Source organism: Pecten maximus, chromosome 16, assembly GCF_902652985.1.
Source record: "Pecten maximus chromosome 16, xPecMax1.1, whole genome shotgun sequence".
Taxonomy (NCBI): domain Eukaryota; kingdom Metazoa; phylum Mollusca; class Bivalvia; order Pectinida; family Pectinidae; genus Pecten; species Pecten maximus.
Window position 1 is genome coordinate 6,831,584 of NC_047030.1, and position 25,655 is coordinate 6,857,238.

A 25,655-nucleotide genomic window follows, 5' to 3' on the forward strand; every position below is an offset into this window, starting at 1 on the left:
ATCAATAAATGAAAGGCAAGTGTTACCAATGTGCCAGCCATTTCGGAAAACAGAAACGGGAGATGGGAGACCAAATACGTCAGAGGAGAAAAAAATGGACAGAATAGATGAGTATAAAACACATCGAAATTCAAGGAAACATAAATCAGCGATTCCGTACATATAAATGCCAACATAAATTAGCACAGAGACTCAGTCACGTTTCGTTCACGTACGCCATCTTAAAGTTTGATTTCAACACAAGCTTATCGCAAGACAGTATCTTTTAAAGACACATTAGGCCTTGCCGCTCCTTCAACATCAACTAGACAATCCTGTATCATGGGGTGATTCACCTCACATTTGTATGCCCACATCTTTTGTCAAGAGTGAGCCACTGTACCATGAGTCCACTTCCCTCTCCTCGTCCGGAGGGTACCTACACTATTAAAATCTAATGTTGAGCCGCAAATGATGTATTAAACCAATATTAAATATATAAAGACATTCTTCAAGTGTGTATTTAGACATTACCGGTATTTCTCAGGGAAACGCCAGCTTCAATCATTAAATGATTGTGTAGACACTTAATTAACCGGACGAACGTTTCATTTCGTTACTAAATTTAGTGATTTAAAACAGGTCGATTGCTTGAACTATTTCTGCAAGAATTGATTAATAACAATAATTCTAAAGTTGTTTATACGTGTATATTCAAAAACCACATCGAGAATTTACGCAGAGGACACATTTTATATCATTTTTCCTTGACAGATTATTCATGAATGCGACATATACTGAAAAAAACCCCCCACTAAGGTTAAAATAATAGAAGGTTGAAGGACGGATGGACGGAAAGACGGACGGACGATAGCCGTACTAGAATTGCTTTAATTTTTATGTACAATGTATTTGAACAAATGTAATGCTTACAATTTGATTGGATAAAAGATTTTATAGTTTTTATTTTTTCGGTGGTATTATATAAAATTTTGTGTCAATGTCGTTCAATCTTAATTAGAATTTCTACACGAGTCCAAGATGACAAGTACTACAGTCTTATGTAACACTATGAACTGGAGTTGACTAGTAAGGTAATGACGATGCAGAATTTGACGACGAATATAATTATGTTCCTGCTCTGAGAGTTTTCCGAGTATTATAAATAAATATCTATATACAAATACACATATGTTTTGGACAGAATCCTTTGTTACAGTTCGAATTGCACCATCTAATGATCTGTTGATCACGTGAAAAATGTCCAACCCCTTTACATCGTAACAAACCGGATGAGGTACTGGGTTGTTTTTTATAGGAAATATGGTTGTTCTTTCCCCCGGAACGTAGAACTGGACGGAAAGGATTTACGCGTGAAGCAACAGCTTTATTTTCTATACGTGCTCTTTTTGCATCCCTTGTGCACGTGCACATCACGCGCGGACAGTTTCCTGCTTTACAATTGACTGTACACCATTTTGCAATGCCAGAAACTTTGGCGAAATTGTTCGCTCCTATGCAAGTTGAAATGTTTTTCAAATTTCCAAAAACTGATGGAGGTATTTTTTTCTTAAGCACTTGTTCAAAGGGCGGGTCAGACAAAATGACCGGACCAGTCTGGGGCTTGTCTACTGTAGCTTCCACAATCATTGGCTGCTGAGGTGGCCAATAGGAACGCACGTTATTCACAGAAAGGCGACCCTGTTGTCCAGAATGTAATTGTCCAACCTTTGGACGGACGTAAACGATGTTTGACTTATAGCTCCGACTTTGTGGGTCCCACTTGACCAGTGCTACGTTTCTTCCACTTGGATCCCTATTCGTCAAACTTTTCAAAAGTTTCCATAATACGCCACTTAAATTATCTAATTGCTTGCCTTTGCGAATCACCGTTTTCGGAATTGACTTTTGATGATAGTTCGCCGTTTTCATCTGTTTAGTAGCCGTATTTGGGATTTTGTTTCGGACGCGTACGGTTTTTGTCGGTCTTTTGACCATCCTGGTAACAGGTTTGCGAGTCCGACTGGTAATTCGTCTGAAGTTGCTAACTGGCTTAGAAACAGGAAGTGACATGGATAACCGGAAGTCCAAAATAGAAATGTCAGCACATCCGTAAAACTCCTCCTGTGAACCAAGTCCCTTACCGCATTTGCCGCTCTTCTGATCGCAGTTCCAGCGGTTACCTACAACATAATGTTTATCATAAATATAGTTTTTTTTGAATATTGTAAATATGTTTACGACATTTGATTGGCAAAGAAAAGTACACGTAAAAACGAAATGACTTAACTATAAGCTTCTAATCGGTACATACTAGAGCTTTTACTTAAGTCAACATGGAACGGAAAAGGTCGATATCCCTATTAAAAGACGTACGTTTGACTGTTTAAAAGCCTGCTTCAGAAGTCAGCTGTAAACAGGTAGTAAACGACAGCATACTTTTCACCTAAAGTGTTATATAAAGTAAACCATGAGCATCTGTCGTAATCCCACATTGAGATGGAAATTCTCCACTTTCTGCCTTATGTTAGTGTTATTCACCAAGCTAAGCCTTGTAGCTTTAACACATTATCCGTATTTTATATAAAAAAAATTGTCAGTATAGAAATGGTTTTCCAGGCTGAAGGAATGGTTATTAGGTGGATCTGTCACGCTGACAAGGTCGATATTAGAACATCACTAGAGCACTGTCGGATTTAAACGCGAACGGCAATTAGACACAAGTGGCGACACCTGATCGTCTCACAATCGAATTATTTTGCACACGTGTAAAAATATCACACAATAACTCGATTAATGGAAAATTCATACTGTATCGCAGCAAATGCGAGAACTGTGTGTGTGTGTGTGTGTGTGTGTGTGTGTGTGTGTGTGCGTGTGTGTGCGTGCGTGCGTGCGTGCGTGCGTGTGTGTGTGTGGGTGGTAGTTTGGGGTGGGTGAGTTATTTCATCATATTCAAACAACCAAAAAACAATCGTTACATCTCGCCTTTGTCTGTCAACGTAGGAAAATGACAGGGGGGTTCCGATTGAACCAAAACAAGATCTACGTCAAGTAGATATGACGTCAAATATATTCAGCACAGTACAACTTCGACAGGAAATTCAAATATTTACCTTCTCATCACCAACACATAGCGCATATATATAACATCAACAAATGCATTATTTGATATAGTAAATATCAGGGTATCCACTAGACCATTCAGAGTATGTTTTGACTCTCCAAAGTCAGATTTGACTCTTGAGTTTGAAGGGAGCATGTCTATTTGACATAATGTTTTGACCCTTCATATTTCTGAGAAAAGGTGATTTGACTTCTGAAATTGCTAAATATCAAGGGTCAACTGCATGCCCTGTATATAATTTTAGTTAGTTTCGGATTTAATCCAGTTAGTTTCGTATTTGCCAATTTGCTGGCTCTACTTCAAAAGTTAACGCTGCCTCGTTTTCAATTTCTAACATTAGGATGAAGCTGCATGCTGATAGATGCTTATCTCGCTACGAACCATCAACGTTCATGATTGAACAATCGTGAAAGACAACAAAATGTCGGTACGCGCATGAATGTTCAACAAGTGTTAAATGGTGACGATAATTCCGATGAGGAATAAATTTCATGATTCATTCCAAGAACCCGACGAAGCGATGGCGGACAACGTTACCGGAAATGAACCGCTAGCGGGAGGATTAGACCAACCCACAGGGAATAACACCGACAAGGGTGGTCAGCAAAACGGGTTAACAATGTCGGTTAAACAGATCTAGGGAGAAATAAAGTGAAAGCACTACAAAGGCAGTTTAAAGTAAAAACTACAACCGACTTACGCACACAGATCGAAGAAGAATGTGAGGTTTTGAGTAAAAAAATTACTGGATCTTGTAAATCCCATGCATGCCAACCAGACTTGGGTACGTTTATGTAACACTCAATGGCGCTTGGAACTACTGTGACGAGTAGGACTGATAAAAGTGAGCCCTTTTTCAATCTCTAACTGTATCGGCAGATGTTCTCGTCGATTTTTAGCTAAAGTACTATAACAGTCTGTATTTTCACTATAACAGTCTGTATTTTCACTATAACAGTCTGTATTTTCACTATAACGGTCTGTATTTTCACTATAACGGTCTGTATTTTCACTATAACGGTCTGTATTTTCACTATAACGGTCTGTATTTTCACTATAACGGTCTGTATTTTCACTATAACGGTCTGTATTTTCACTATAACAGTCTGTATTTTCACTATAACAGTCTGTATTTTCACTATAACGGTCTGTATTTTCACTATAACGGTATGAATTTTCACTATAACGGTCTGTATTTTCACTATAACGGTCTGTATTTTCACTATAACGGTCTGTATTTTCACTATAACGGTCTGTATTTTCACTATAACGGTCTGTATTTCACTATAACGGTCTGTATTTTCACTATAACAGTCTGTATTTTCACTATAACAGTCTGTATTTTCACTATAACGGTCTGTATTTTCACTATAACAGTCTATATTTTCACTGTAGCAGTCTGTATTTTCACTATAACGGTCTGAATTTTCACTATAACAGTCTGTATTTTTACTGTAACAGTCTGTATTTTTCCATTGAGTCATAGTAATAATTAACAATGATTTACTGACTGATACTTAGTCATGAACTGTCGTTAAAACTTATCATTGATTTGATTAACTGTACTGTCGATATGAATACTCGTCAGTGATTGGAATATTTCCTTTTGTTATTGGCGTTTGAGGTGAACCTTGTCAAATATGAAGAGGGTTTGTCCTAGATGTCAAACAGGACATGACACTTATGATTTTTACGACATTTTATTACGTCAGCCATCAATTAGTTTATGTGCATTTGAAAACACTTTGGTATTAATGAATTCAGAGTGAGGTCACATAGCGCCTTCACCAATATAGGTAATATCACCTGATTGATTGATATGGAGACAGGTATATATATATAAATCGTGTGTAGGCTAATTACGACATACTTCACAGGTGATTTAGTATAATATTAGAAATACGACGTTCAAATTTGTCAGCTCATGTTTCCATAAATAATTTCGCCATCTCAAATAGATTTCATAGATTTTTTTGTTTATATTTTTTAATCGTTTACTCTTATGTACGCGTGAATTTATGCATGTTAGGAATTAGAAAAAAAATATGTCAACACTTGTATTTGTTGATCAAAGCTTCATTAATATGTAAAGTTCATGTATATGCCGTTATTGTACAAGACTTTGTGTGCTTATGAATACGATTTGTAGAATCAGATGTAGTATTCATGCATATATAAAATGTAGTTCAAATACATATTACCTAATCAACCATTTGTATTACTCTTATTCGGGTTTAACGGACTTTTCTGCAATGCGTCACCGAAACTTCCTTTTTTAATTTTGGGAGGTCCTTCTGGTGAAATAACTAATAACATAGCGAGAAATTAATTCATTTTTCAAAATCAAAATTGTCAATGATAAGCATTTGATAAAGTCCACGAGTACTGATGCATATGCACATCTTAAGACAAGATACACTGTATCATGTTAAAAATCTCGATGTACTGAACGGACGATCAAATTGTAGTTTTCAAAGAATGTTTCTTGCATAACATATGGTGAAAAGACCGAATTTGACAGGAAAAACATAACTTTGAAAAAAAATTGGTCAAAATGATTTTCAACGGCATCCCCCTAGAAGCAGTGTCTTCATATGACGTCACAATAGACAATTATCTACTCAGAATGTTTAATATAATTGATCTCCGGAACATCATCAATCACTCGCTCGATAAAATTATCATGACAAAGCAATGGAATATTCTGACTGTTTTATGCGTCAACAAAAGCCAAAAATACATCCTTACATAACCGAAGAGGAAATGGAAGGTATAAAGCCGCAAATCCGTATGGCAAGAAGTGCCCCGCACCCACGTGGGCTACATACCTTCTTCACCTACCTCATCATCAAATGAAGTCGAAGGAGGATTTGCTGGATACAAAACAGAAATCCAATTTACCTGTGTCCACAACCACCAGCCCATATCCACTTCGGCTTAATTCTTCCCGTGCTGTCGTCACTCCCAACTAAAACCCAACCGAAGCTTCCCGCGCTGTCATTACTTCCAACTAAAACCAAACCAAAGCTTCCCACGCTGTCGTCACTCCCAATAAAACCCAACCAAAGCTTCCCGCGTTGTCGTCACTCTCAACTAAAACCCAACCAAAGCTTCCCGCGTTGTCGTCACTCCCAACTAAAACCAAACCAAAGCTTCCCGTGCTGTCGTCACTTCCAATTAAAACCAAACCAAAGCTTCCCGTGCTGTCGTCACTTCCAATTAAAAACAAACCAAAGCTTCCCGCGCTGTCGTCACTTCCAACTAAAACCCAACCAAAGCTTCCCGCGCTGTCGTCACTTCCAATTAAAACCCAACCAAAGCTTCCCGCGCTGTCACTTCCAACTAAAACCCAACCAAAGCTTCCCGCGCTGTCGTCACTTCCAACTAAAACCCAACCAAAGCTTCCCGCGCTGTCGTCACTTCCAACTAAAACCCAACCAAAGCTTCCCGCGCTGTCGTCACTTCCAACTAAAACCCAACCAAAGCTTCCCGCGCTGTCACTTCCAACTAAAACCCAACCAAAGCTTCCCGCGCTGTCGTCACTTCCAACTAAAACCCAACCAAAGCTTCCCGCGTTGTCGTCACTCCCAACTAAAACCAAACCAAAGCTTCCCGTGCTGTCGTCACTTCCAACTAAAACCCAACCAAAGCTTCCCGTGCTGTCGTCACTTCCAACTAAAACCCAACCAAAGCTTCCCGCGCTGTCGTCACTTCCAACTAAAACCCAACCAAAGCTTCCCGCGCTGTCGTCACTTCCACTTCCCGAAAAGGACCGATGTGAAACACGGCATCGTATAATGGAAAGCTCAAATATAATGTTGAAAGCATTAGTGTCATAGACATCTGAGGACTTGAACTGTTATTTAAATGCTATCGTATGATTTGCTTATTAATGAAATGAAAATAACGAAGAAACTTCTCTCACACTTGTAAACATTAGACGGCCAGATATAAAATAGTTGTGACGCGGCCTTGAGTTTAAATCGTAGGCTTACCTAGACGGAGCGAAAGTTGGTAATTTAACTATGACCAGTTAAAATCGTAGGCTTACCTAGACGGAGCGAAAGTTGGTAATTCATGTTTAACTTGCGATCTACTATAACCAGTTAAAATCAAAGGCACGGTTCGGAAACGTATATTTGGTAAATATTCCATAACATCATGGTCGACTGAAAGAGCTTATCGAGTGATGAACATGTTGACTAGGTCTAATACAGGTAGGGCACGAATACAATAGATATTTAATTAAATTAATTGTTATAAATGATTTCTGTAGACATACTGGATCATGTAGAACGTATTTGTGTGTTAACCCCCCCCCCCCCCCCCCCCCCCCCCCCTTCATTTCTGCTGCTCCCGGCTACGAATACCGACAAAATGAATGAAACTTAGTTGAAGTATTATGCCGTGTTGTAACTTATCGTTTCAATAGAACTAAACCTCACTTCAAACACAATTAAATTAATTAAACACATAGAAACCCGCATCTTGCAGTTTTATTTGAAATTTTCACTAGGAAGCACATACATGTACTGTTATTTCATTTATTTTAATTAAAATCAGTAATATTGAAAATTAACATTATTTTTTCGGCTATACGATTTAGTGTTTTTGTCATTAAATACATGACATGTAAAGTACACGAGTTGCGTTGCTATATTTCATCCACAGCGAATTGCCACAATGTTCCAACCCACGATCCACATATATGTATTATATCATATGGACCGTGAGACGGAAATCTTCTCGTGTATGAGTTTAGATTTACCAAATGTGCTTTGTTGGTTGATGGTCAGAAGTTCTCTCCTCATTTTTTATACCCGACAAATTTGGATACACATGCATGATTTACCGGAAATGGTTGTTTATTATGGGATACGTTTTTATTGAGATGCTTTTCCAGGATTTTATATCCCTTTGTGGTCTCCTGATATAAACATTGCCCGCTGTCAGCTCCCCCCCCCCCCCCCCCCCCCCCCCCGGAACTTGTAAGCTGTCATAGCTAGTTGCGCAACTGACATTGATTTTGACAACTGTTTTAAAAGAATTATTCAATTTCATTTTTGATATGACAGCAGAATGCTTTAATTAAGTTAGCCTGGGGCCTTTGGTTTTATTAATATTAAATTGTTAAAGCTATCAAAATTGATTCTACGCGTTTAAATTTTAAAAAAAAGGAAATCGGTAAGATGACAAGAAATGATAAGCGGAAGTATTTTTAATGAGTTAACAATATCTCTCTGACAGCTAACCTTTACATAACAGTTTTATCCTCACCTGTCAGTGGATTATCAGCCATTTTTTTTTTTAAATGTTACATCTGATTTGGGTTTCGTTACCCATCACGCCGTGTTCTTGACCAGTCGGACATCTTCGGTCATTTACGACAAGTGCGGAAAAGTCCGAACATGTCCTGAACTCATCGGGTATTGTCACCAAAATACGCTGGAAATACAATCGGAACACCTCGCCTCCATCTCCGAACGTTCCGATTGAGTAGATACCCCAAGGAGTTTCGGATATTTCGATTGAACTGGCTTGTGTTGATATTTCCAAGCTATCCATCGTCATCGTATAGAGACAGCTAACGACAGTTTCTTTATCTTTTTGTGTTATTTTATTGATTTCTTTTAGAGCCTGTCTTTATGTTGATCCGAAAACGAATTAAGATATAATCTAATGAAGTCTAGAAAGGTCATAAATCCTTCGAGATGATGTTGCTTGATAGAGCATCTAAGTGATCACTAAATCGCTCTTGATACTGCCTGTCTAGGAAGTTTTTTTTACAGACCGAGAGATCTGAAAGATGGTGCCTTACACATAACGAAGTATTCTGCATTCTTTCCTAGACTGGATTACCTGCCCTAGTTCCATTTCTCTCACCTAGGCTGCGCTCATTAATATTATTATGGTATTTCATGTATACCAGTACATTTTCGGAGCGAAGCCAAGCAGACAACAGAAATCATATGGCAGGCAATCCTTTCTATATACTGTATCCATAAAGCCCGAGATACTTCTGAAAAATCGTGATAGACATCACATTAAAACTGTAACGAACAGAAATGAATGCAAATGTATGAAAAAAAAAGAAAAAGAAAATCATCAATGTCGATAAATATGAGTAAAAGGGAGATAAGGGGATGAGGTATTGCTATTGACTGTGTAGCTCTTGGTCGAGCTAATGGTTATGAGCACATAGACTAGTGACGCCCAGTAGAACTTAACTTAAGACTATGGACGCTGGCATCAGTCCCTATACCTCCTTTAATGCAAAATGGTTGTGTTGCCATCTACAGGATCATAAATTAGTTTAAATTCTATTTATCGACATTATCAACTTCAAGATACCTAAAAGTTTTCTATTTAAAAGTCTTCAGTCTTCATCACTAAAACATTACAGTTTGGCATAAAAGGTTAAAAGATATGGCATAAAATATATAAAAACATTGACTAAATTAAAATATATAGACACTATATATATACTGAAACGAAAAAGAAACGCAACATGGAAAATTGTGATTAATTTTGTATTAAATATACATATCTGTATAAAAATCGCGGAAATAAACATGCACCCTGCCTAACACCCATACCAATCTTCAAAATCACCCAAGTGTGACTAGAGACCTATGCACTTCCGGCGCGGTAAAAACATCAAAAACCGTGCCTGTACAAACATATGCGTTCTTTTTTCATTCAAACCAGTATCAATTCATCACTAACATTGAGCCACATCATCGCCAATACTTTTGCAAACAATAATTCCTTTTACAATTATGCCACGGTTATCAAAGGTTAATAGAGGACGTGCTATAGCGATGCTTCTGGCAGGGAACACGCAACTTCACGTCGCTCGACAATTCAGAGTTCACAAATCGACTATTAGTCGATTAGTTTCACGTCTTAACGCAACAGGAAGAGTCGATGACCAGCCGAGATCAGGACGTCCACGCGTAACGTCGCGACGTCAAGACCGGGTTCTTAGGTTGGCACACCTGCGTAACAGGAGATTAACGGCCGCTGAAACGGCAAGGAATACGATTGGTAATCATAACCGTCGAATTCATCCCCAAACAGTGATCAACAGACTGCGTGAGGCTAATTTGCGTGCAAGGCGACAGTACGTTGGTTTACCACTAACACCGCAACGTCGAGCACGTCGTATGCAATGGGCAACGGCACATATGCCCAGACGTTTTCCTATGAGACGTTGGAGGTCTATGCTCTTCACCGATGAATCTCGATTCACGTTATTTCGAGCAGATGGCCGTCAACGTGTGTACCGGCGTCGAGGCGAACGTTTTGCTGACGCCTGTGTTTTGGAACACGACCGATTTGGGGGTGGATCAGTTATGGTTTGGGCGGGAATCTCCCATGGTTTGAAGACGCCTTTGGTGATAGTCAATGGGAATTTAACGGCCGTACGCTATCGGGATGAGATCCTTAGCCCCCATGTTGTGCCGTTTGTTAGGCATCATCATCTAACCTTTCAGCAAGATAACGCGAGACCACACGTTGCAAGAGTCTGTAGAGACTTTCTTGCGACACAGAACATTGTTCCTATAGATTGGCCTCCATATAGCCCCGACCTGTCCCCAATCGAGCATTTGTGGGATGAATTAGACAGAAGAATTCGAAATCGCCGTAACCCCCCAAATACCCTCCCTCAGTTAGCAAATGCACTCGTCCAAGAATGGAATAACATTCCAATACGGAAAGTCAATGCCCTGATGAACTCAATGCAACAAAGAATTAGAGATGTGATAACTGTTCGAGGAGGACACACACGATATTAGGGCACGGTTTCAAAACTGCTGCCATTTCAACTTGGATTCACGTAGGGTACTACCAATCATGACCTTCTAGCAAAGTGACCTGTTCTTAAAAATCTCTAAACATTTAAAGGATGTTACATCAATATTCAATATTAACTATTACATATGAAATTTAAACATAATGCTCACAAGTATTATTTTATTAAACCTACAATTTGAAGTTGCGTTTCTTTTTCGTTTCAGTATATATATATATGGCGTTACTTTCGGTTTCAAACATTTGGAAACCACTAGAAATACTATAATTCCGGTTTAAATACTGTTTACCTTCAAAAAGAGTTGTTTTTATTTGCTGTCAGAAACGTCATATTGATATTCGTTACATTTCAAGGAACACGGGTTGAGATCAGAACGATTGGTTTGGTATTGGGTAGAGAGCGTTGAAAACAAGACGAGTGAGATGGGTGGGGTGGAGTCGGGTGGGGCTGAAATCGAGAGGGAGTGTGGGGTGGAGTTGGGTGGGGCTAAAATCGAGAGGGAGTGTGGGGTGGAGTTGGGTGGGGCTGAAATCGAGAGGGAGTGTGGGATGGAGTTGGGTGGGGCTGAAATCGAGAGGGAGTGTGGGGTGGAGTTGGGTGGGGCTGAAATCGAGAGGGAGTGTGGGGTGGAGTTTGGTAGAGAGGAGTAGGGTTGAGAACAAGAGGAGCGAGAGGGGTGGGATGGTGTTGGGTAGAGAGGAGTAGGGTTGAGAACAAGAGGAGCGAGAGGGGTGGGATGGTGTTGGGTAGAGATGAGAAGGGTTGAGAACAAGATGAGCGAGAGGGGTGGGATGGTGTTGGGTAGAGAGGAGTAGGGTTGAGAACAAGAGGAGCGAGAGGGGTGGGATGGTGTTGGGTAGAGAGGAGAAGGGTTGAGAACAAGAGGAGTGAGAGGGGTGGGATGGTGTTGGGTAGAGAGGAGAAGGGTTGAGAACAAGAGGAGCGAGAGGGGTGGGATGGTGTTGGGTAGAGAGGAGTAGGGTTGAGAACAAGAGGAGCGAGAGGTCGGGGTAGAGTTGGGTAGACACTTGTAGGGTGGAGAGAAAGAGGAGAGAGAGTAGTGAGGTGGAGTTGGGAAGAGAGGAGAAGGGTTGACAGCAAAAGGAGCAAGAGGGCTGGGATGGAGTTGGGTAGAGAGAAAGAGGAGCGGGAGGATTAGGTGGAGTTGGGTAGAGAGAAGTAGGGCTGACAGCAAAAGGAACGAGAGGGCTGGGATGGAGTTGCGTAGAGTGGAGAAGGGTTTAGAGCAAAAGGAACGAGAGGTCGTGTTGGAGTTGGGTAGAGAGGAGTAGGATTGATAGAACGAGGAGCGAGATGACGGATGTAGTTGAGTAGAGAGGAGAGGGTTGAGAGAACGAGGAGCGAGAGGACGGATGTAGTTGAGTAGAGAGGAGGAGGGTTGAGAGAACGATGAGCGAGAGGGCGGATGGAGTTGAGTAGAGAGAAGGAGGGTTGAGAGAAAGTAGAACGAGATTAAGTGGTTGCCGGAAATTACATTGACGTGTATATGCATGTATTCTTCTTAATCGCGAAGCATCAAACCGCTCTCTCTCTATAAATTACTATATAAAAGCGAAAGGTGTGAAACTCTAGTTAATACTATGAGTGGTTGTGGACCTTAGTCCATCACAATTGTCGAGCGTTGGTAATTAATGCATCAGACAGGTGGCCGATGTTAATGCTGGGACAAACATTTGAGACACGACGTTGACAAGTTTACGGTGAGATATATGCAGTAAATTGTCAGTGTGTATCACATCAAATCGTTTTTATCTCCCTTCTTCAACATATGAAGTTAAGGTACGCTATTAACCACCGATGCATCACAGATATACAACCTGTATCAAACTTTCAAAAAATCCCCCCGCCCCAACAAAAAAAAAAACGTTTTGATACGTTTCAGTGTTAACGGCTTTGTTAGAGAAGTACCCATGGCAACCGTGAATAAGTACAGACATAGAGTGACACACAGGTTGGACCTGAACATTGCATTGTAAACAAGACATTTTACACTTTTGGCATACTTTTTTTTTTTTTTTTTTTAAATATTTCTTTTACAAAACTTCCTACCGGAGTTACGCAAGGCTCTCCAACTATGCTCCTACTACTCTATGCGAGTATATATATAAATATATTTATACCTATCTTCCTGTTGTTAAATGGGCGTATGTTTTGTTGTAACTCTGGCAAACGTAAATAAAGATATATCTAAATCATGCATAGTTCATTATACAACTACAGTACATACAAAATTATCACTCGAAAAGTTAATGATGGGAAATGGAATTATGACGGAACGAAATGACACCTGCGTTCTTCAAGAAGTATGTCATGTTCGTGTCATTTCTTTATGAGTAACAGATGAACAATATATATATTTTTTAAACTGTCATTTTTGTCGTTTATAGTTTGATGTAAACTTGAAGACACACACAATGAAGCCTCCTAATACTTAAACTGTAAATTCAATTGTTACGTTTTTGTATTACGCGGCATATTTTCGCGTGGAAAATTAATTGTTTCGACGTTTTAACTAATATAACACATTTTAATATTAAGAATATTAGCATACAACAGGACATAAACTATTAATTATGGAAGTTTGATAACCGTAATAAAACAGGTGTAATGACATATCCGTACTTAATATTTTCGAATTAGCAGTTGATAATGGCTAAAACTACGTCTCCATACAAAATATCATCGTATTAATGGACTCTCTTCCGCTCTATCCGTTTATTAATTCTCGTAATCCATCCACTAAGCTATAAATGTGTTACCTAGGTAATAATCAACCTGCTTATCTGCACGTTTTGGAAATTTAATTGGTTAAAACACTGACCGACGGATAATTGACGCCGCTTTCTTCATTTTCTCCTAATCGACTACGGTCTCATCCATAAATAATATGTTTTAGACATTTCCCAGTCCACAGATATGGACTGTGGCCTGTTACTTCGTACCAAGTCCCTATGATTTAGCCTCCATAAACAACCAGTTTGCCCAACACAAGATTTATTGAAATAGAATATTGCCCTATCACAATAATAAAAATATCAAAATTTCATCAAAATTTAAATATCTGAAAACATGTGTAGATAGCCTAGAACTTTGTTTTATCAACCAGTAGAACATTTCCTAAAGTTTTGGTGATTTGATTTTTTTTCTGTACTACAATCATATTGCTTTATTAGAATGCACATTTTACAAGTACAAAATATTAAAAATGTATCAAATCATAGTTCAAATTTCAATTTCAACACACTTGTTCAACGACAAAAATGCAATGCTCGTCATTTCAAATTTCTGTCATAGTACAAAAATAAAGATTTCATTATTACTTTAAAGGGAAATTAAGGAAGGTTTTCTTTAAGATTTTTTCCACATTCACGATTATGGAACTCTAGATGTTGGACTATTCCGGACTGTGACGGTCTCGTGAGGGTGCGAGGTCAACGTTTCCACGTGGTCAGTGCTCTTCAGTAAGAGTGACCTACTATTGTTGTAGATAATTAATAGCCCAGAACTTTGAGGGACAAACCTTGACAAACACGTCAAAAATGAGTTACGAGTTCGAGGACGGAATGTTAATAACAATATACACGGTGTTTCTTCATTTCTCGAAAAGCTCGGGTTACATTGTCATTACCCGCGAAAAACAAGCATGTTTACAACTAAAATTGGTACGACATCGATCTATCCTCAAAAATAAATGGGTTGCATGTACAATGTCTGCTCTGGAGATATTTTCTGAGAACGTAAACCATGGATTTCATCACAACTCGGTTAATTCCGTGACTACATATACAGGGACACCGAAATAAGCCGGAGTCAGCCGAATCGGTGGAATACCATGACCACTCGTCACAACTCGGCTGATTCCGTGACTACATAAATGGGGACAACGGAATAAGCCGAAGAGGTTGGAATACCATGGTCACACTTCACAACTCGACTGATACTGTGATTACATAAACGGGGACAACGGAATAAGCCGAAGTCAGCTGACTAGGTGGAATACCACTTGTCACAACTCGGCTGATTCCGTTACAAATGGTACCTTAATCGGTCTAGGTTAATAAATTGGGTCGGAGATGAAGGGTTGCGGCGAAACATTTGTGACGATGGAAATGAAACGATGATATTTCCCATAGCATCGTATCATGGCATCTATTCAGGGGCGTCGTACACGTTTGCTATGTTTGTATGATATCGTTTTCATTCATAGTTCAGTTGACATTGGCTCCGCGAGAGTTGACGTCGTCGTTGTCCTCTTCGTAATCATGTTGATCAAACGAAAACTTTTCGCTCAAATAAACACATAGATCCATCTCAATCGCTTTAGTAGCACACAGAATATAGCATTCCAAGTTATTGTCTGGGCATTAATGGAATTAAAGTCTATCGTATATATATACACGACTCCGGATCTCCAAGGTTCCCTCCATCTTCCTTCTTTGTTAATCGATTTGTACATATGCAGGAGAAACGCTTTATATAAACGACTGTAAATTATTAAATGGCACGCGTTCTGTCGCTTTTGGTGACTTTAAATCGAATATAAAGCTTTGAAAATTGTCTCTGCAGGAAGTCTGTAATGCCGGGCCCATCATGTAATGGTGTTATACCCGGTATATTAACGTATATTTCAATTTAGTAATACGTTCCTATCAGTAACAGGTTCTGAACAGATTTTAAGTATTTCATGGGGCCGTGTATTTTATTTTCATTCCGAGACGTGTGCACGGCGGGTTGTCCTATACACAGTGGACACACTGGAGACGAGGATGGGTGTTCTATACACAGTGGACACACTGGAGACGAGGATGGGTGTTCTATACACAGCGGACACACTGGAGACGAGGATGGGTGTTCTATACAAAGTGGTCACACTGGAGACGAGGATGGGTGTTCTATACACAGTGGTCACACTGGAGACGAGGATGGGTGTTCTATACAAAGTGGTCACACTGGAGACGAGGATGGGTGTTCTATACGAAGTAGTCACACTGGAGACGAGGATGGGTGTTCTATACACAGTGGTCACACTGGAGACGAGGATGGGTGTTCTATACACAGTGGACACACTGGAGACGAGGAAGAGTGTTCTATACACAGTGGACACACTGGAGACGAGGATGGGTGTTCTATACAAAGTGGTCACACTGGAGACGAGGATGGGTGTTCTATACACAGTGGTCACACTGGAGACGAGGATGGGTGTTCTATACACAGTGGACACACTAGAGACGCGGATGGGTGTTCTATACACCGTGGTCACACTGGAGACGAGGATGGGTGTTCTATACACAGTGGTCACACTGGAGACGAGGATGGGTGTTCTATACAAAGTGGTCACACTGGAGACGAGGATGGGTGTTCTATACAAAGTGGTCACACTGGAGACGAGGATGGGTGTTCTATACACAGTGGTCACACTGGAGACGAGGAAGAGTGTTCTATACACAGTGGACACACTGGAGACGAGGATGGGTGTTCTATACAAAGTGGTCACACTGGAGACGAGGATGGGTGTTCTATACAAAGTGGTCACACTGGAGACGAGGATGGGTGTTCTATACACAGTGGTCACACTGGAGACGAGGATGGGTGTTCTATACACAGTGGACACACTAGAGACGAGGATGGGTGTTCTATACACAGTGGTCACACTGGAGACGAGGATGAGTGTTCTATACACCGTGGTCACACTGGAGACGAGGATGGGTGTTCTATACATAGTGGTAACACTGGAGACGAGGATGGGTGTTCTATACACAGTGGTCACACTGGAGACGAGGATGGGTGTTCTATATACAGTGGACACACTGGAGACGAGGATGGGTGTTCTATACACAGTTGTCACACTGGAGACGAGGATGGGTGTTATATATACAGTGGACACACTGGAGACGAGGATGGGTGTTCTATACACGGTGGTCACACTGGAGACGAGGTTGGGTGTTCTATACACAGTTGTCACACTGGAGACGAGGGTGGGTGTTCTATACACAGTGGTCACACTGGAGACGAGGAAGAGTGTTCTATACACAGTGGACACACTGGAGACGAGGATGGGAGTTCTATACATATTGGTCACACTGGAGACGAGGATGGGTGTTATATACACAGTGGACACACCGAGACGAGGATGGGTGTTCTATACACAGTGGTCACACTGGAGACGAGGATGGGTGTTCTATACACAGTGGACACACTGGAGACGAGGATGGGTGTTCTATACACAGTGGACACACTGGAGACGAGGATGGGTGTTCTATACACAGTGGACACACTGGAGACGAGGATGGGTGTTCTATACACAGTGGTCACACTGGAGACGAGAATGGGTGTTCTATACACAGTGGTCACACTGGAGACGAGGATGGGTGTTCTATACACTGTGGTCACACTGGAGACGAGGATGGGTGTTCTATACACAGTGGACACACTGGAGACGAGGATGGGTGTTCTATACACAGTGGACCCACTGGAGACGAGGATGGGTGTTCTATACACAGTGGACATACTGGAGACGAGGATGGGTGTTCTATACACAGTGGTCACACTGGAGATGAGGATGGGTGTTCTATACACAGTGGACACACTGGAAATGAGGATGGGTGTTCTATACACAGTGGACACACTGGAGACGAGGATGGGTGTTATCTATACAATTGACACACTGGAGACGAGGATGGGTGTTATATACACAGTGGTCACACTGGAGGCGAGGATGGGTGTTCTATACACAGTGGACACACTGGAGACGAGGATGAGTGTTCTATACACAGTTGTCACACTGGAGACGAGGATGGGTGTTATATACAAAGTGGTCACACTGGAGACGAGGATGGGTGTTATCTATACAATGGACACACTAGAGACGAGGATGGGTGTTCTATACACAGTGGTCACATTGGAGACGAGGATAGGTGTTCTATACACAGTGGTCACACTGGAGACGAGGATGGGTGTTCTATACACAGTGGACACACTGGAGACGAGGATGAGTGTTCTATACACAGTGGACACACTGGAGACGAGGATGGGTGTTCTATACACAGTGGTCACACTGGAGACGAGGATGGGTGTTCTATACACTGTGGTCACACTGGAGACGAGGATGGGTGTTCTATACACAGTGGACACACTGGAGACGAGGATGGGTGTTATCTATACAATGGACACACTGGAGACGAGGATGGGTGTTATATACACAGTGGTCACACTGGAGACGAGGATGGGTGTTCTATACACAGTGGACACACTGGAGACGAGGATGGGTGTTCTATACACATTGGTCACACTGGAGACGAGGATGGGTGTTCTATACACTGTGGTCACACTGGAGACGAGGATGGGTGTTCTATACACAGTGGACACACTGGAGACGAGGATGGGTGTTATCTATACAATGGACACACTGGAGACGAGGATGGGTGTTATATACACAGTGGTCACACTGGAGACGAGGATGGGTGTTCTATACACAGTGGACATACTGGAGACGAGGATGGGTGTTCTATACACAGTGGTCACACTGGAGATGAGGATGGGTGTTCTATACACAGTGGACACACTGGAAATGAGGATGGGTGTTCTATACACAGTGGACACACTGGAGACGAGGATGGGTGTTATCTATACAATTGACACACTGGAGACGAGGATGGGTGTTATATACACAGTGGTCACACTGGAGGCGAGGATGGGTGTTCTATACACAGTGGACACACTGGAGACGAGGATGGGTGTTCTATACACAGTTGTCACACTGGAGACGAGGATGGGTGTTATATACAAAGTGGTCACACTGGAGACGAGGATGGGTGTTATCTATACAATGGACACACTAGAGACGAGGATGGGTGTTCTATACACAGTGGTCACATTGGAGACGAGGATGGGTGTTCTATACACAGTGGTCACACTGGAGACGAGGATGGGTTTTCTATACACAGTGGACACACTGGAGACGAGGATGAGTGTTCTATACACAGTGGACACACTGGAGACGAGGATGGGTGTTCTATACACAGTGGTCACACTGGAGACGAGGATGGGTGTTCTATACACTGTGGTCACACTGGAGACGAGGATGGGTGTTCTATACACAGTGGACACACTGGAGACGAGGATGGGTGTTCTATACACAGTGGTCACACTGGAGACGAGGATGGGTGTTCTATACACTGTGGTCACACTGGAGACGAGGATGGGTGTTCTATACACAGTGGACACACTGGAGACGAGGATGAGTGTTCTATACACAGTGGACACACTGGAGACGAGGATGGGTGTTCTATACACAGTGGTCACACTGGAGACGAGGATGGGTGTTCTATACACTGTGGTCACACTGGAGACGAGGATGGGTGTTATCTATACAATGGACACACTGGAGACGAGGATGGGTGTTATATACACAGTGGTCACACTGGAGACGAGGATGGGTGTTCTATACACAGTGGACACACTGGAGACGAGGATGGGTGTTCTATACACAGTGGTCACACTGGAGACGAGGATGGGTGTTCTATACACTGTGGTCACACTGGAGACGAGGATGGGTGTTCTATACACAGTGGACACACTGGAGACGAGGATGGGTGTTATCTATACAATGGACACACTGGAGACGAGGATGGGTGTTATATACACAGTGGTCACACTGGAGACGAGGATGGGTGTTCTATACACAGTGGACACACTAGAGACGAGGATGGGTGTTCTAAACACAGTGGTCACACTGGAGACGAGGATGGGTGTTATATACACAGTGGTCACACTGGAGACGAGGATGGGTGTTCTATACACAGTGGACACACTGGAGACGAGGATGGGTGTTCTATACACAGTGGACACAGTGGAGACGAGGATGGGTGTTCTATACACAGTGGACACACTGGAGACGAGGATGGGTGTTCTATACACAGTGGTCACACTGGAGACGAGGATGTGTGTTCTATACACAGTGGACACACTGGAGACGAGGATGGGTGTTCTATACACAGTGGTCACACTGGAGACGAGGATGGGTGTTCTATACACAGTGGTCACATTGGAGACGAGGATGGGTGTTCTATACACAGTGGACACACTGGAGACGAGGATGGGTGTTCTATACACAGTGGTCACACTGGAGACGAGGATGTGTGTTCTATACACAGTGGACACACTGGAGACGAGGATGGGTGTTCTATACACAGTGGTCACACTGGAGACGAGGATGGGTGTTCTATACACAGTTGTCCTGACAATGCTCTGTTACGGCCCAAAATCGTCACATAATCATTATCTGATTGTGTTCAATGGTAATTTAACATAATTAGTTGTTTTTTTTTTTTTTTTTTTGTAAATTGGCTTTATTTTATTTATAGATTTGTTTATTTATTGATCTATTCGCTTAGCTAGATTTTGTGAAGAACGTGGTCAAGCGAAATGAGCTGACTCCATTAATCTTTGAGGTGAACACCGTGACGTTGCTTTGCACTGAATGTACTTAATCATTCTGGCCTATTTTGACCTACCTGTGCGAAGTACTATCTGTGTGCCTCCACTGTACAAATTCTCACTACTGTATACAACACTAGAGATATTGTGTTACTTGAAATTAAACGAATATCAGCTCAACTGACTCCAATGTGTTCATTGATATAAAATAAATAAAAACAAAACATTAACTCTAATAAAGAAAAGGCGTTTTTATCTAATATTGTTGTGATGATGTCATTTGATCGACCATTTGTTTGATAGGGAAAATATCTAGAGTAAGTCCTCACAGAAATTTGATCCGATTTACAAATATTTCTTAATTGTGTTAATTCATTTAATTGTACTTGTAATAATTTATCTGCATTCGTCCAGTTACACACGTAACCATCTTTAAAAATAACGAATTTACTGTGGTACTACTTCGCGGATGAATATCTGTAACAGAGTAGAACGAAGGCAGAGTGCACTAAACATGCGCCTTTAACAGGTCAAGATTTTAATCAATCAAACTGTCGGCAGGTTTTGATAAAACGATTGATTTTTCTCTCGTGTTAAGCAACATCCACACTCATCCCTACAAACCTACATCCATCTTGATGTAAATAATGTAATATCTTATTCATTTTTGCCTGAACTAGATTGTCTTTCTGTACAGTATTGTACTCGTGTGACTGTAATAGTTTGACAGTGACGGTTTGTTTGACATACTGTCACCTGCTACATTTAAAGACGGACTCCCCTGTGTGTTCACCGTCTTTATTACCTTGAGTCAAACGACTCATCGGTTTAAAACGGCATATACATACATGTACAAAACAGATATGTGAGATGCGTGCGTGTAATATTTACATGAATACAGTGCGGTTTGAAACTGTCGTATATATCCATGTGATTGTGCGAAAAATCATGTCGACTTTATAGTGCTACCCCCCTGAATCACACTGCCGAAGATGTCCGGCAAGCCCCCAACCATACTGACAACGGACAAACCAGTCGCCCCATCCTGATATGCTGAGTAATAAGCAGAATAGAAACTGCAATTTTAAATAGATTTTAGTGTGTCTCTGCCAGGTAGGGGGCATAATTCAAATCTTTCCTCACAAGTGTTCACGAATTCACAAAGAAAGACGAGAAAATATAAGATCCCAATTTAGTCACCTCTTACGATCATGCAATTGGGCAGCGCGTATAATTCTTACGTCCTGCCTGCAGGTTTACAGCAGTGGCGGGCCTTGGTTCAGACGAGAAAATCCGAACCTTCTTGAAACGTTAGATTTAGCACTTGTCTGAAATTTTACAGATTCAGCGTTTGACGACATTAGCAAAACCTTGTATACAATAATATATTACTTACCTGTTCGATATCGCCATTGAAGCAAACACCTGTCGCATGCCAGACTGGCGGGAAGTTTGACCTTCATATCAATGATACCGTTCTCATGCGCCTTGAGGTGGTAACGGCCATCAGAATGGCCGATTACTGGAACTGGATATCGGTCAAGACATGCTTGAGTTACAGCACCATCCGCAGGACACAACCGGAATTCGAAATACCCTTCATGATTGGCAGTGACGTCTACAGAAAATGTGACGATGTCACCGGTTTTGTAGTGACGTGAAACGGTGCCAGTAGCGTATTTCCCGCCAGCCTCGTTTTCGCGTGGGTGTTGTTGATACGGATCTCCACAAATCCCGCACATTCCATTAAATTTTATCCAAAGATTCTGCAATACAATAATCATATTCACATAATTGATTTTGTTACGTAAACAAAAATCGAATAAATATGTTTACATATATATAGGGATTAAAAGGATTTTTTTTCATTTTGTTAGCGCACCTCGGAAGATATGTACATTTGTAGATAACTACTGCTATTCATAGCCGCCATGAAAATGAAATAAATCCATTCAATTCATACATTACATTAGGGTGATTTAGAATAAAAAACATAAAGAATAGATTCATTTTAAAATGTTTAACTTTTGATAACTATATACGAAAATATGTTAAATTAATGGAACAGCCGGTGATTCCGGCAATGCACCATCGTTTAGTACCGTGTCCTTCCGCTCCGCAGTTTCATGGCGTTTATTTTGTTGCTTTGTTTTGCTTGTTATTCAAAACAAAAAGATATGAAATAACATCGAATACAATAATTCGTGTTAAATTAGATTTATTTTATTTGAATAGATGACAAAGAAAACACAATTTACGGAAATGAAACGGGGACTATTTTTCAAGCGTATTAATGTTTTTCTGATGTAATGTGTGGAAAATCGGCACGTGAAACGATGTTTTCATAGTGTTTCCATGGTCAAATGCTTGTTGTTTTCACTTGGTATGTTCATATCAAGAATCAACACTCAGAATGTAAATATAATTTTTTGATATGAATCAGAAGATACCATTTCGCTGTAAACGGAACATGCTTAGTTAGAACATATTTGAAATAAAGCTACAACTCTTTAATAGAATGCATACTCATCAAACACCCGACTATCTTTCTTCCGTACTTCCTTCTACAGTACAAGATCAAGTTGGCAGTTCACTAAGAAATACAGGTAGGGTCTATATTTCATATTATCAACAATAAACTCTTCCTTTTTACCTCCTACACTTCGTTGTTTGTATAACCTCCTCGAGAATTCTGTTAAGTCATCAATCTCGCTAAAATTTTTTTAAAGATCCTTGAAACCTGGTGATATATCGTCTTCCTATTTTTGCAGTGGGTACGACAAGATTATGTTATACATACGGCGCTTTGACACTAGTGCTATTCTCTCAACTATGGCTTATCCCGGGTTTACCTTGCGGAACCATCTAGATGTACTTCTAGACATATCTGTAAAATGTTTATCACATTTCTTTATAGCCTATATATTATTGAGAGAAACGTCCTTTTGCAACACCTGAATAATATGAATTTAGAAATAACTTGTGATTTAGAATTACTGTTATTCGGTAATGAAGATTTGTCGTTTGATTCTGATTCAGAGATCAAAATTTCATTAAATCTACAATAGATTTTTCAAAAAATGATGGTTGATTTTTTTTCTCTAATGCTCCCCCTATCCCTCTCTCTATCTCTACCTTCTTCATTCCTCTCTTTTTCTCTTTCTTTTTCTATCTGTCCCCGTCTCTCTCATGAATTAAATGTATGTTCATGTAAATCTATGCTTTATATGAAAATTGCATACGCTTGTGTATTTTGTATGTTATTGTGGAAAGGGTGATTATATAAGTTGTAATAACTTGTGATCAATCCTTTTGTTAAATCTTTTACAGTAAAATATGTTATCCTTGGTTCGATTCATGTCAGGACATGACTCTTACTTCACATCATAATCAAGAAGGACCTCGCGTTGTCAACATCTGGCTCTGTGATTATGAAACAGTTTCAGACTTATTCTTTCATACCAATTTAAGTATGGCCCCAGTTAACTTTAGACTAAGCGCGCCCCATGATCTGGGGCCTGGTCTGTACAAATCAAGACATCCGCACGAGGCGGACAGACAGCGATATCACAGACATTTATTGTCACGCTTTCTAAAACTTGTGACTTGATATGTTGATTTAGGACATTGTTGTGGATTGCAAGTTGACACAGATCGTCTTTCCAGTATTGCGCCCGTCTTATACAATTGGTATTACAGTCCTTGGCGTTTTGATTGTATAGAAGAAATCATTCTAATATTCTAGCACAATTGACGTTTATGATATCTAGAGTACGTACATGTACCATGAGTATGAGATACATCTGTTTATATTACAGAGGGCAATGATGATAGATTCTATTTCTCTCATACAAATTACCCGATAAATCTCACCTCGTATCCGCCACAGTTCAGTTCGTTGTCGTTAGTATTGACCGGAGATTGAAAACCTCTCCTCCACATTGTTGACCTTGCAGGTGGCTCCCATAACCGTGCATGCCCAAATATGGTAACACATAAACAAGACAATATATAAAGTGATATTCCAATCAATGAGCCTCCCATCACGCTTTCTGCACGAGCGCTTCAGAGCACCATTAGTTGGTCAGCGCCCCGTTTACGTGATCTGGTACATTCCTTGTGATAGCATTACATTTTTTATCCCTGACGTCGCGTGTGTGAACCTACTTTCTTAAAATCTCGTGATTTCTAACGAGACATTCTTTCTTAAAAAGGCTAATTGAATGTTAGCATCATGATAACTGAGCCGTATGAAAGAACGAAAGAAGTACAATAATCGAAAGAGGTTGCGATCCTCGAAATGTGTTCGGCCTAGTCTCACAGTTTAGTGCACTTCCGGTAAATTTAATCCAATAATTGCATTTCCTGTTTCTTGAAAGATTGTCTCTTCACTTCACTGGTTTATGTTGTGTTGGTATCCTTCCTGTTGAAATGCATGCTGTGATGAAAATTCGTGCACGGTGCCCTCAGGAAGCAAACTGGAGTGACACAATCGGCGGAACGGTGCAAGCATGCCCACGGATCGTGTGTGGACTGTTAACGAGACGAATAGGTAGTGTTTCCGTAGGACTCCTACTTATCTGTGACGGCTCTAACCAGAGGAACACGAGGTCTAAGTGTCAGTCCCTGTCATACAGCTTGTCTCGCCCAGGGCGACGGGTGCGAGGCTTGTCTCAAACAAGGTCGCCGCCATCTTGGATTGCTTCCTACATTATTGAACGATACGCACTAAAAGCGGAGAGTGATCAGTGTCTGGGACTCATTATCTCCACGGACCGTATCCAAGGACCGATTATCTCCACGGACCGTATCCAAGGACCGATCCGGGACACATTTATGTTTCATGTACATACATTTATACAAATGTACGCTGTACTCAGACTTTGAAATATGTATATACATGTATACATGTAGTATCTATTGTGGAGCATGTATAAACCATGATAATGTATTTTATGTTTAATTAATTTGTTGTACATGCATAAGATAAACATAATTTGACATTAAAACATTCACGAAATTTCCTTGATATTGAAATTTCAAAATCATAAAGCAGTATTTAAGAAATGACAGAAGAAAGGGCGAAATATAAGAGCTTTATGGATATTCAAATTAGATTTCTACAATTAACCACGACAAATTAATGAAGGTAGTGTTCTTTAATTGTTAAGACGTAATTACGCGAAATTATAAACAAACTACTTGTCAAACTCAACACTCGTTCCTGTATCACGCAAAGAAGCGGATGTGTATCAAATGGAGCCCAACTTAAGTTGA

The 25,655-nt window shown here is 40.7% G+C and overlaps 1 protein-coding gene across 1 annotated transcript; it reads right to left on the reverse strand.

Moving 5' to 3' along the window:
- Nucleotides 1-845: 845 nt before the first annotated feature.
- LOC117345184 lies at nucleotides 846-25,069 on the reverse strand. The gene is made up of 3 exons (XM_033908191.1): nucleotides 24,252-25,069; nucleotides 21,775-22,144; nucleotides 846-2,162 (listed from the first exon to the last, which is right to left on the reverse strand). The coding sequence occupies exons 1-3, from the start codon at nucleotides 24,420-24,422 to the stop codon at nucleotides 1,153-1,155; spliced, it is 1,551 nt and encodes a 516-aa protein (XP_033764082.1). The 5' UTR covers nucleotides 24,423-25,069; the 3' UTR covers nucleotides 846-1,152.
- Nucleotides 25,070-25,655: the final 586 nt, after the last annotated feature.

Excerpts from the sequence above, each read along its gene's own strand:
- LOC117345184 (XM_033908191.1), bottom strand. The coding sequence starts at position 24,422 with ATGGGAGGCTCATTGATTGGAATATCACTTTATATATTGTCTTGTTTA. Across the intron at positions 22,145-24,251 it reads TGAACTGTGGCGGATACGAG|AATCTTTGGATAAAATTTAA; the intron begins GTGAGATTTATC and ends ATTGTATTGCAG. Across the intron at positions 2,163-21,774 it reads TCAATGGCGATATCGAACAG|GTAACCGCTGGAACTGCGAT; the intron begins GTAAGTAATATA and ends ATTATGTTGTAG.